Here is a 13,146-nt window from a genome sequence, read left to right as displayed (position 1 = left end):
GCTCCAGACGCGCAGGCTCAGTAGTTGTGGCTCACGGGCCTAGTTGCTCCGCGGCATGTGGGATCCTCCCAGACCAGGGCTCGAACCCGTGTCCCCTCCATTAGCAGGCAGGTTCTCAACCACTGCGCCACGAGGGAAGCCCTCAGCCCAGAATTCTTAATGCAGTGCTTTAAGAAATAAAACCATTAGGTGGTATGTCAAACAAAACCTATTTGCCATTTCTGCCTTACAAGGATAGTTAGTCATTTAATTAATTAATGTTGAAAAGTGTACAGCTAACATTTTCCACTTAGAACATTGCTCAGTCTTGTTTAGCACATTTATATAGTATTTTAACCTGTTGGTTTTTATAACCTAATGGCATCAGCATTTACTAAAGTTTTCTGCCTGTTACCACAGTACAACTTTTAGAAAAGGCCAACAAAGTACATTTTTTGTGAAGTAAATTTGTGAAACTAAATACAAAATTAGTACTTTAATATTAAACAGTGGAAGATGGAAGGAAGGTATTTTTTTTTTTTTTTTTTTTGCGGTACGCGGGCCTCTCACTGTTGTGGCCTCTCCCGTTGCGGAGCACAGGCTCCAGACGCGCAGGCTCAGCGGCCATGGCTCACGGGCCCAGCCGCTCCGCGGCATGTGGGATCCTCCCGGACCGGGGCACGAACCCGTGTCCCCTGCATCGGCAGGCGGACTCCCAACCACTGTGCCACCACGGAAGCCCAAGGTATTTTTCTTAAGCTAATGAAGCAGCACTTGTTATGTTTGGTTCTTTTGAATTTTATTTTATTTTATTTTTATACAGCAGGTTCTTATTAGTTATCTATTAGCACTTGTTATGTTTTTAAAGGCTACATTTGAATGTCCGTAGATAATGCATCACTTCCCATTCTATTCCTTCATTTCTCTTCATTCCTAAAGACTCACTTTCAAGCATGCCATTTTTTCACTTTCGGTATATGAGTAGTTACTCCTTCAGCTGTAGATTACAGCTAACCCTTGAACAACCATGGGTTTGAACTGCGTGGGTCCACTTATATGTGGATCTTTTTCAATAAATATGTACTATAGTACTACACAATCTGTGGTTGTTTCAATCCTGCGGGTGCAAAATAGTGGATATGGAGGGTTAACTGTAAAGTTATTTGCAGATTTTCAGTTGCACAGAGGGTTGGTGCCCCAACCCCTGCATTGTTTAAGAGTCAACTATACTGATTAATGAAATACGTGTTCCAGTTTTCATTAATTGTACTGTAGATAAATTTTCTATTCAGATCATATAGGAGATGTGTTTAATGCATTGGAAACGATCCTGACTTACATGATTGAGGGGTTTTTTTTACATGCTGCTAAATATTTCTGTATATTATTTTGAGGAGTTCTGTATCAATTACATTCATTCTGTTCTCTCTGAAATTCTAAGGTCTGAGTTTATCATCTTGTTTAGCCTACTGAATGAAAAAAAGGATGTTAATATTGCTGTCCCTGGAGTACAAATGATAATAGAATGGGGGCATTCTCATTATTTTCCTTTTTTACCCCAGCTGTATACTTGCTTCATGGAAGCTGCTCTCCCAGAGCTGCTGTAGATTAGAGACCCTGGCAAAAGCAGCCCTTAGTGAAATGGACTGTGAAGCAGAAGTTGTAGGCATGTGGAGAGACATGGAACAGGGCTAAAAGAACTGAGTTGGGAGTTTATGAAAGCCACTGCTAAGACCATTCTGGGTTCCTCTTGGGTTTTAGCTATAAATAGAAAAGGGAGAAGAGTCATGGAGTACAACAGTCCTGTCTTACTAGATTCTAAATAGGATTTTGATTTAAGAGAATGCTCCTGACCTGTGTTTATTTGCTTCTCCCTTTAACTTATTGCTTATTGTTTTAGACTTTTGGTGCTGGGCCTATTACCCATTTCTTATAAATGCCTTTGCTCCTCTTCCTCATATTCACCTCATGTTCTTATTTACTAAAAACATCAAGGTATTTTGCTATTAATTTTATCAGCTTTGGTCTTCTCAAAATTTATTTTTATGTTCACTTCTTTCCGTTCTATAAGAAAGCTCTTTATTGCTTTTTTTGTTTTGTTCTGTTCATCAGTGAACTCTATCTTGGTACTCCTAAAAGAAAACCACTTTTTACACGATATTTGTCTAAAAACCATTGACTGTCTTCGGAGTGATGAGAAAATTAAAAGCAATTAAATTTAGGAAAAAAAACCAAATTATTTTACCTAACCTTCTAAGCCACAACATTTAGTCCCTTTACAACTGTAAAATGTAAAAATCATTTTCACAAAAAGGGCTTTACTAGAAATAATATTTGTGTGCCTAAGTGACTTGTTGACTGTTCATATGATTCCCTCACTGTAAAACTTTTCTCTAATACCTTCTATACTTTATTCTGCCTAGGACTATGATGAAATAATTCTCCCTTATTCAAATAGTTACATAGATATAAAGTTTTATGTGTTATATCTTTATATGTTTGAAAGATATAAAACTAATACAAAAGCTTGCTTAGAAAATTGTTTATTTCTTCAAATCTCATGCAGTCCTTAGCTTTTCCACCTTCTGTCCTTCACTTCTCATCCATCAAATCCCTGTTCCTTGTACTGTATTGATTATAGACTTTCAATCCTTCTGCTTGATTATATATGCCATCATTGTTTTTTAGTCTTGTATTTTCAGTCTTTCTCCCTCTGCCACCTCCTTTTCCATAACCACGATGCTAGTCTGCCTCTTCATCCTAAAAAGCTTTATCTCTCTTGTGTTCCCCTCTTATACTACCTTTCAGAATTTACATTCTACCCCACACTTCTTTTAAGCCCCGCCTCCACGATTCCTTTTCATACGTAGCTCTAATGTAACTCAGTGCCAAAGTATGACTTCCTCTCCTCCATCCTTACTTTTCTCAATTCTTTGTTGTATTACACAACTTTGTTGTATGTCCAACTTTCTGCAGCTCCTCTCCACTACATTTGTGTGATATTTTACTCTCCTGGCTCTCCCATCTTTCTCATTGCTTTTTGTCAGTCTCCCTTTCCTCTGTATATCACTTAAATGTAAAAGACTTTCTGGCTTTAGTGACTAGATGCTTTGGAGTCAGATCTGCCATATTGCTCTGCCAATTAATTGTGTGACCTTGGCCATGTTACTTTCCTCTTTGAACCTTAGTTTCAATATTGGAAAAACAGAGATACTTTATATTTTTTCTGTGGAAGAGTCTTAACTACTTTCATCTTTTCACCTGTCTTTCCTATACCAGTAAACTAGTGAGTTTACGTCTGCATCTTGGATTCTTTTCTGAACACTTAACACATTTCTACATTTGTACAAGATATTACCGTGTATATGTTCCTGCCACTCCTTAAACTGATAATGTCCAAAAATGAACTCACCTCTCCCAAATTTGCTTATCTTATTGTTTACCCTATTTCACTATTAACCCCGCTATCCCCTCGAGCTAGAAATTTTTGGCTTCATTCTCAGAGTCATCTTTAACTCTTGGTTTTCTTTTGTGCTCCACATTCAGTGACTTGCCAGTTGTTGTTTATTCTCTCATGTTCACTTCTTTTCATCTCTGCTATTCTTGTTCAGCTTCTCCTATATCCTCCCACTAACTCTGTCTGCCTCCAATCTCTTCTGTTTATTTCATCTTTTTATTCTCCCCTCAGTTACCTTTCAAAAATACAGGTTAGTTCATACCATTCTGGTTCTTAACATTTTCATTAATATAGCTCCAAACTATTGATACCTTTTAACCTAATCAGTACTGTCCTGGTCCTGTGCTTTAACACACTAGACCACATACTGTTCCACAAATATCCTTTTATGCCTTTAGCCCTAGCTAATACTTTTAGTTTAGAATACACTTTTATAAATTTTAAGCAAAATTGGGATATATACTTTTACATTTTCCTTTTTAAAGCCTTGCTTTATACTTTGTGATTAACTTTCCTTCTCATCGTTTAATATGATCCTTTCCATGAAGTCTTCCCAAATCTTTCCCACTGCTTGTTCATTAATATTTATTCCTCCTGGGACTTCCCTGGCAGTCCAGTGGTTAAGACACAGCGCTCCCAGCGCAGGGGGTGTGGGTTCGATCCCTGGTCAGGGAACTAAGATCCCACAGGCCGCGTGGCGCAGCCAAAAAAAAGAAAAATAATAATAATCATTCTTTTTGCCATTCTTGTGGCACATAACTTGCTCCTTTCTTTACTACTTTTGTCTTCCTTGCATTTCATTTAGCTATTTGTGGTTTGTTTTCTTAATTATTTTACCATGTTTGGAGGTATAAAGTGTGTTAAAGTTAAAGTGGAAGAGTTATGTATTTCTCCCTAAGGAAAGTTATTTGATCAATGTCATGTCTGAAAATAAGTGGCATCTTAGAATTAAGAATATAGTACATTATTTTCGCTACAAATTGTATAATTCCTGAGTGTGGGGACCATGTCTTTTTTAATCTCTTGTGTCTTTTAGATAAGTAACAAAAAGATAATACAATAGAAATTAGAAACTTTTGAACTGAATGATTATGAAAATGCTACATATTTAGACTTGTGGACTACACTTGAAAACAAAACATAGAAGAGGGGTATATAGGCTTTTTTTTTTTTAATTGAAGTATAGTTGATTTACAGTGTTGTTAGTTTCATGTGTACAACAGAGTGATTCAGTTATATTTATATATATATATTATTTTTCAGGTTCTTTTTCCTTATAGGTTATTATAAAATATCGAGTATAGTTCCCTGTGCTATACAGTAGGTCCTTGTTGGTTATCTATTTTATATATAGTAGTGTGTATATGTTAATCCGAAACTTCTCTAATTTCTGCCCCCTCTTCCTTTTTAGTAACCATAAGTTTGTTTTCTATGTCCGTGGGTCTATTTCTGTTTTGTGCATAAGTTCATTTGTATCGTTTTTTTTTTTAGATTCCACATATAAGCAATATCATATGATAGTTGTCTTTCTCTGTGTGGCTTACTTCACTTAGTATGATAATCTCTAGGTCCATCCATGTTGCTGCAAATGGCAGGAGTATATAGGCTTCAATGTATACATTAGAAAATAAGTTTCTATCTGGGAACCATAAAAGGAAGAGAATAAACCCAAAGAATTGTAGAAGGAAGCCAAATAATAAAGATAGAAACTGATGTGGATGAAATAGATGACAAACATATAGTTAAAAGAGTCAGGTTATCCCAAAATTTACGTCTTTGAAAAGACTAATAAAATTGATAAACCTCTGAGAGGTTCATCAAAAAAAAAGGTAAAGAGAGAAGACATAATAACCAATATCAGAAAAATAAAATAATCATAAGAGGGTATTCGGAACCAATCTCATGTTAAGAAATTGGAAATTGTAGACAAAGTGGACAAATAACTAGAACAATGTAACCAAACACACTCAAGGATACATAGAAAATCTAAAGTTCATTACCATTAAATCAATTGAGTAATCAAAAATATTCCAAGAAAATTCCAGACCAGCACAACTTCAGTGGTGAATGATATCAGGCATTCAAGGAAGAAATAATTCCAACAATTCCAATTTTTAAAATTCCATAGAACAGAAAAAGAGGGTGTTCTTCCCATGCCATTTTATGGTACTAGCATTATCTTGATATTAAAACCCGTCAAACAGTGCAGAAAAGGAAAATTGTAGGCTCATCAGACTTATGAACATGGATTTAGAAATCCTCAAATATTAGCAAACCAGATGTAGCAATGTAAAGCAGGATAATATATCATGAACAAGTTGGTTTTATCCCAAGAATGCAAGATGAGCATCAGCAAATCACAGTGTAATTCGCCATATTAAAAGATAATAATCATAAGAACTTCTCAAAAGATGCAGGAAAAGCATAATAAATTTATATATTGACTTTAAAAAAAAAAACCTCTTTAACAGTTATGAACCAGAAGATAACGTCTTTAATATGCTGGGGAGTCGGGAGGGAATTAAACACCCTACCCCACTTCCCAAGGATGATAAACTTTGCTATTTATAGGAAATACTTGGAAGTGTTCCATCTAAGACTGGGAATAAGACAAGGATTTCTGCTAACGATACTTCTCTTCAACATTATATTAAAGAGCCTAGCCAGTATATAACATGAGAGAAATTCTAGTAAAATGAAAAAGTTCTGTAAATAGAAAAACACAACTGTCATTTGCAGAAAAATGATTGTATTAACTGAATCTGCAGATAAAGTATTAGAATTAATGTGTTTTTGTTAAGGTTTTTGGATATAAAAATCAGGTTAAAAATCTTTCTGTTAACCAACAGCCTTTTCTTTTTCTTTTTTTTTTTTTCCTGACATGCTGCGCTGCTTGCGGGGTCTTAGCTCTCCAACCAGGGATTGAACCCAGGCCCACGGCAGTAAAAGCGCTGAGTCCTAACCACTGGACTGCAAGGGAACTCCCAACACCATAATGTTTTGAAATGAAAAATTTGAAGGTTATTATTTACAGTAGTCAGAAGTACCTAGGAATAAGTCTAACAAAAAATGTGCCCAGTTTCTATGGGAAGCAGCTTTGTTTAGACATTAAAGGAGACCTAAATAAACAAACCATTGGGCAACTCAATATTTTAAACATGCCAGTTCTCCCCATATTAACCTGTAGTTTCAGTGCATTTCCAATCAAAAATCCCAATGGGTTCTTTTGGTTCTTTTTGACAGCTGATACTAAAATTTAATGAAAATGCAAAGAGTCAAGATTAGCCAAAACATTCTTAAAGAACAAAAGTAAGTAGAGGACTTGCTCTGTTCTAACTTACAGAGTAAGATTTACTCTAAAGCTGCAGTTGAATTACTGCATGGACAAACAGACCAGTGGAACAAAGTAGAGACCCCAAAAGTGAGATTCCCAAAAGAAATGGCCACCTAATTAATAGCAAAGAAAGCAGCAAAAAGCAGTAGGGAGGAATGAGTGACTTGTTTTATAAATAAGATGAAATAAAGAAAATTGATGATTTGGGCAACAAATTGAACTGCTGCCTTATCCTGTGTTCAGTACTCAGCTCCATTTGGATTTTAGACCTAAGTGTGGAAAAGTGGAATTTTAAAGCTATTAGAAGATAATATAGGGAAATTTTTTTATGAAAATAAAGGAAATAATAAATTTGAACCCATTACTTCAAAAGTCACCATAAAGAGAATCACAGGTCAGGCTAAGAATGGAAGAAGATATTTGCAATACATTAAAACAGTGAAACACCTGAATTCAGCATACATAAAGAATTATAAATCAATAAGAAAAGGCAGACCAATAGGAAAATGGGTGAAAGAGACTTGAACAGCTGTTTCCCCAGAGGAAATCCCAGTGCCTAATTAGCATATGAAAAGATGCTCAGCCTCCTTATGGGGAGAGAAAATCAAAACCAGAACAGAACGCTTCTGCCTGTCTTTCAGATTGGCCAGTTTTTAAAAGTCTGACATTATCAAGTATTACTGAAGTCATGGAGCAATGGGAACTCTAATACCAAGGTGGTAAGCATGTAAATTTGCACAACCACTTTGAAGGCAGCTTGGCATTATTTGCCAAAGTTTGAAAATACACATGCCCTTTGGCCCAGGGTGTCAACTACTAGATATATACCTTAGATTAGAGAAATATGTACATATAACACACCAGCATACATATACAAAAATGTTTATGGCAGTCCTGTCAGCAGTGGCCCCAAACTGGCAACCGTGTAAGTGTAGAATGGATAAATTCATTGTGGTGTTTGTCCAATGAGGTGCTATACAATAATGAAGATGGAAACTAGAAGGTCTCTGTATAACCACATGGATGAATCGTACCTAAAATTTTTTGAATAATTCAAACCAAATGATTGTTTAGAGAGAAGCATTTATGGGAAGTAGAATGTGTAACTCTAAGGGAAAGAGAAGACTGGTAGAGCAGGGACTTTCGAGAGGTGGGATGCTGGGCAATTTTCTGTTTCTTGGCTTGGATGGTAGTTATACTTTTTTGTGTTGTAGTCATTATGATGTACTGTTTTTTGTACTTTTAATGTGTTTTATTTCACAATAACAATAAAAATTTTTAAACACCTAAATATCATGCTCTGCTAATCAAGTACATTTTCTGGTTAAGAAAAAAATTACTCTCAGCCCCCTTTGTGCAGCTCGCCTCTGGTCCTTTTTTTACAGCAAAACTCCTCAAAAGCATTTCTGTACTTGTTTATTGTTCTTCCATTCTTTACTGAATTCACTACAGTTTGGCTTTTATCCTTACCAGAATGACTTCCATGTTGCTAAATTCATTGGTCAGGTTCTCAACCCTTAATGGCTTTTAGTAGCATTTGACATTGTTGATCACTCAGTCTTTGTTCAAATTCTTTTTTCTTTGGCCTCCAAGAGACCAAATTGTTTGAATTTTCTTTCTTTACTGGCTATTTCCTCTTAGTCTTTCCCTTGTTCCTGCTCTCTCCAACCTCTTAATGTAAAGTACCCTCAGGCCATAAGCCCTGCCCTTTTATTTTCTTGGTGATTTTGTTCTTTTTTAGCTTATACCATCCTTATGTTGACCACTCCCATATTTATAATTCCGGCCTGAACCGCTCTTCTGAACTCTAGACTTGCATATCCTATGTGACAGTTACAGTTGGATGTCTAATAATCTTCTCAAATTCATCATGTTCACTGCATGAGGAGAGGGCTTGAAAGCTTTACATTCCCTCCAAGGTTTTGCCCGACGCTTCTCTTCATTTGGCTGGACCTCCTAATTAATATCCATTGTATTAGTAAAATGGTAATTGCGAAGCAGAATTACTGTATTTAATTAAAACAGCCTTTGCATGTGAAAGTTTTGGTCTTAGTGGGAAAAGTAGTGTTTAAATTTAAAAGTATCCAAGGCTGCCAGTGCAGTTTTGCAAGTGGTCCTCAGACTTTTGAGCCTGAGTCTCTGTTACTGTATAAGACAGCCTTTCTCAACCTGCATTCTGGGAGAGAATAAGCCCTATTGCCTTGAAGTATCCATGGTATATATATATATAGTTAACTTCTCTCCCATGCATCTTGAGTGGTACTTACTATGCACCATCCTTGAGAGAATTGGCAAAAGAGTCAGTTTTCTGTTCGAAATAGTCATTTTCTATTCTGTGGTTCAGATGAGGAGTCCCTATTGAGAAGGTCTATGAAGAGATAAACTTCACTCACCTGTCGTTCTGAATAATGCAAATTGTCACCTGCCTTGTGGTCAAGGCTGTTATAAAACTAATGCCTATGTGATTTTCATTCAGATTGCAGCTTGAGAACCTTTACAAATTGACTGTTAAACCTTATGATTTTGAGTTATCTGTTTATATCATGATTTAATTTTTAAAGGGCTGCTTACAAATGAAAATCTAAGGGAATGCTGGTAATGAGGCACTTGGTTTAGAAATTTACTAAAATTGCATAATAAATCGTACAGCATTCTCCCTCACTTCCCCGTAGTCTTTCTATCCATTCTCCTCTCGGGACAACTGACTAAATGGTAATAACTTTCAAGCATCAGCCCTTGATTACCTATGGTTTCAATATCAAGGAATATATCTCATCATTTTGTTGTCCATAAGCGAGAGGCATCTCTGTTAAAATTTAGGGAAAAAATTTACTTGTGCTTTAGTACATTTTCATATATTTAGTAATACCTTCTCAGCTGTGTTTGCTTTTATATGGTGACTAACGTTTTTATATTAACAGTATAAATAGCTGTGTTGATAAAAACACAAATGCGGGGGAAAATAAATACATGTTTTCTATAATGTTTTCATTGGTAAACATTTATTTTGATATTATCTAGGCTATCAAGTACTAACTCCAACTGCCTATTATGATCAGACTGGTGCCTTAGTGGTTGGCCCTGGAGCAAGAACTGGCCTTGGAGCTCCAGTTCGATTAATGGCTCCAACACCTGTTTTAATTAGTTCAGCAGCAGCACAAGCTGGTAAGTGTAACTGACATTTTCAGGGATAATATTTTTCTGGTGTTGTTTGAGATGTTTCAAAAATAGAAAATGGTTTTCTGGGTAGTTTTAAGAAGTGTCTGAAATTTAATTTACAGCAGCAGCAGCAGCAGCTGGAGGAACTGCAAATAGTCTCACAGGCAGCACAAATGGTCTCTTCCGGCCACTTGGCACTCAGCCACCACCGCAGCAGCAGCAGCCGCAGCAGCCAAGCACTAATCTGCAGTCGAATTCATTTTATGGGAGCACTTCTTTGACTAATAGCTCCCAGAGCAGTTCTTTATTTTCTCACGGACCTGGCCAACCTGGAAGTACATCTCTTGGCTTTGGAAGCAGTAGCTCTTTGGGTGCTGCTATAGGCTCAGCCCTCAGTGGATTTGGCTCATCAGGTAAGTTTCTTTTTAAGATGAGTGTACTCTGCTAAGTGGACATGAGGTATATGTATTTGTTTTTAATATTAATATAAACAGTAATAGCTTGTGGTATAGAAAGGACAGGAATAAGATACTGGTTTATTGGTTTAGTTTTGTAGCTGAAAAACCACCTCCTGTAACATTTAGGAATGCTTAACTCATTTCAAGCAGTCCATGCTTTACTCAAATATAATACATTTTCCCCTGGCTTTAAGAACTATATTACTGTAATTTTTGTTTTAGTAAGGTTTGTTTGGGATAATATGTATTATGCTAATTACTAGCTCTTCCCTTTGCTCTATAATATTAATGTTCGAGGAAGTAAATATTTTTGCCATCTTAAGTTTCTGGTGTTTTAAAATAATTTTTGTGTGCTCATCAGATGATTTATTCTTATTAAATGCTAATGGTTGTTAATGATCTCTATTTGGTATAATATATAAAAATAAAATACGATGTAATGTTCTAAACAGAAACCCCTAAGATAAATATGCCTATCTTTATATTAAACAACTTAGCCTTTATCACTAGAAGTTCATTTAAAAGGACTTTTTTTCCCATATCCTAGTTTTATATATAATCCTTAAGAAATCCAAATTTTAAATAGCTTCACAAAATAAATAATTTACCCACACAAACTGATTTTGTAACTGAGGAAGAGCTGAAATCAGAAGAGGCCTGCACTGACACCCTGTTGACACACATTGTATTATCAGTCTCTGGTGTTTCCAGAGTATTCAGGAAACAGAGAAAAAACAGCTTACTCTCATTCTCTTGGTACAATTGACAGCCTTTTCTTTATGAGGGGCAGGGCCATTTATTCACACCTCAAGAGGTTTTTTATTCCTCTTGTGTCCTTGAGTCTTAAAATCTGGTTCTCATCTGTTTTCCCACCACATTAAATTATATTCTTTTCTGGTGTGAAAAATGGCAAAACTAACACATGCCAGTCATTACTAACTGTGTTTGCCAATTTTCTAAGACAGTATCTTCTGAACTTCTTGAACATTCATATTTATAAATATGATGGTCTAGAACAACTATAAACTTTTAGGTGCAGAATGCTTTTTTGTTACAATGAAATACAAAAGGGAAATATATTTGCCTAATACAAAATTACCTAAAGAAATGGGCATGGGAACTTCTGAGGAAAAGTCTAGTGAACATAAAGACTGTTTAGTCTTAATTTTCCTGTTTGATTTTTTTTCATTCCTCTTGGAGCTTAGTCTTTTTATCTCTCGCCCAAGTGCCCCCATAGACTCATTTTTTTGTTTCTAACACAATTGACAAGTATTTTCCCCAGATAATCCTAGATTGCTGGAGAAAATCAAAAGAACATATAACTTTATAAAAAAAAATTTTGTGTGGAAATAACTAGTTTCTATAGATTGTAGACCCTAAATAATCCAGGAAAAATAGAGAAAAGACTTGATAAATCTCGGTCTGGTATAGATTTGTAGGAACTCCAAATTCCCATTTGTCTCTTAGTTGTTAAGAGCCTTCCCCCTGCATTCAGGAACTGATGAGCCATCAACATTTTGTTCTCTACACATGTCCCCTGCAGATGCCTCTTTGCCAAAAACTAATCATCTTCATTCCTCCCTTATTTATGAGCATTGCTTACTCCATTCTGATTTCCAGTTTGGGGTACCTCTGTTTTACCTTGCTTCAGAGGACATTAACAGTTGCCACCCCTAAATACCAATAAATAACCTGTCATCTCCCTCCTCTTGGACATTTTATGAGCGTTCATTCAAGTGCTGCACTTAGGTACTCTTCGAAGTCCACCCCATTGCCTTTTTACATTATGGCAATTCCATACGTATATGAAATCTAAAATGTAATGTGTTTATGTGCTCATGTACACACACAGTAACATATACACATTCTTTTACCCATATGATGAAATTATTAATACTTAGTAGTGTTAAATACCCCAGTTTATAACTCAGCTCACCAGGAAGCTTAGCCATTGTAATAAAGTAATTAAATCACCATTTCTATGACCCATTAGAATGTTCTTTTACAACTGAAAGTTTGTAATTTAACATTTTGTCCACAGTTGATAAATGATTAGTGACTCCACTGTCTAGCCGCTTAGATATTTTAGGTATACTTTGTTTTATATTTTGTAGTCATACTGTTGCAGATAATTTAGGCATATAGTAAAATTTAAGGAGCCAGTTTGTTAGGTTTAAAGTAAAGCTATTTCTGAATTACTTTTAAATGTTCGGCTTGGCTTTTCCTTTTTAGAGGAAAATAATATCGCATGTGTCAAAACTATGGTTTCTTTGATTATTTGCCAGGGGAATGATAGTGCTGCTGCTCTCATTAGAGAGCTGTTGTCTTTTTCCTTGTCATATAAATTGTTTTCTGAAATAAATAGGAATTTTAAATGTAGCCATGTTTTAGAAAAATCACTTTGACAGTGTCCTTTTAAATTAGCATAGTTAATATAGCCATTGACAATTTTGCCAAAACCATTCTCACAATAGTGTTTATTTTTTGCTATTAAAAATGCATATAGTTACTAGTATTTCCCTGTAATATATCTTAAAAAGTGAGAATTTCAATAAAACATGATCAGTCTTCCAGAAACTGCACTCACTGGTTTAAAAGATTGAATACTGTTTATATAATATTTTGCTTAATACAGTAGTGTGAGCCTGGTATTTTTCCTTTATAGAATTTTAAATTTCGTAAAACCAATGTAATTAAGTTTCCTATCTGTATTAATAAGCTTAACTTGGTCTACCATCATGTGCTCTGCTTAATTTTTC

At 35.5% G+C, this 13,146-nt stretch overlaps 1 protein-coding gene across 10 annotated transcripts in view; it reads left to right on the top strand.

The window, feature by feature from the left end:
- Nucleotides 1–13,146, top strand: part of PUM2 (pumilio RNA binding family member 2) — a 92,417-nt gene that overhangs the window by 48,804 nt on the left and 30,467 nt on the right. For all 10 annotated transcript variants that reach the window (XM_082851828.1, XM_082851836.1, XM_082851832.1 and 7 more), the window contains 2 exons: nucleotides 9,792–9,935; nucleotides 10,052–10,342. In XM_082851828.1, coding sequence (XP_082707954.1) covers nucleotides 9,792–9,935; nucleotides 10,052–10,342 — 435 coding nt within the window. The remainder of the gene's footprint in view (nucleotides 1–9,791; nucleotides 9,936–10,051; nucleotides 10,343–13,146) is intronic.

The sequence above is a fragment of the Leucopleurus acutus genome, assembly GCF_964270905.1.
Source record: "Leucopleurus acutus genome assembly, chromosome: 12".
NCBI classification, from domain to species: domain Eukaryota; kingdom Metazoa; phylum Chordata; class Mammalia; order Artiodactyla; family Delphinidae; genus Leucopleurus; species Leucopleurus acutus.
This window is presented reverse-complemented; position numbering and strand designations above follow the sequence as displayed.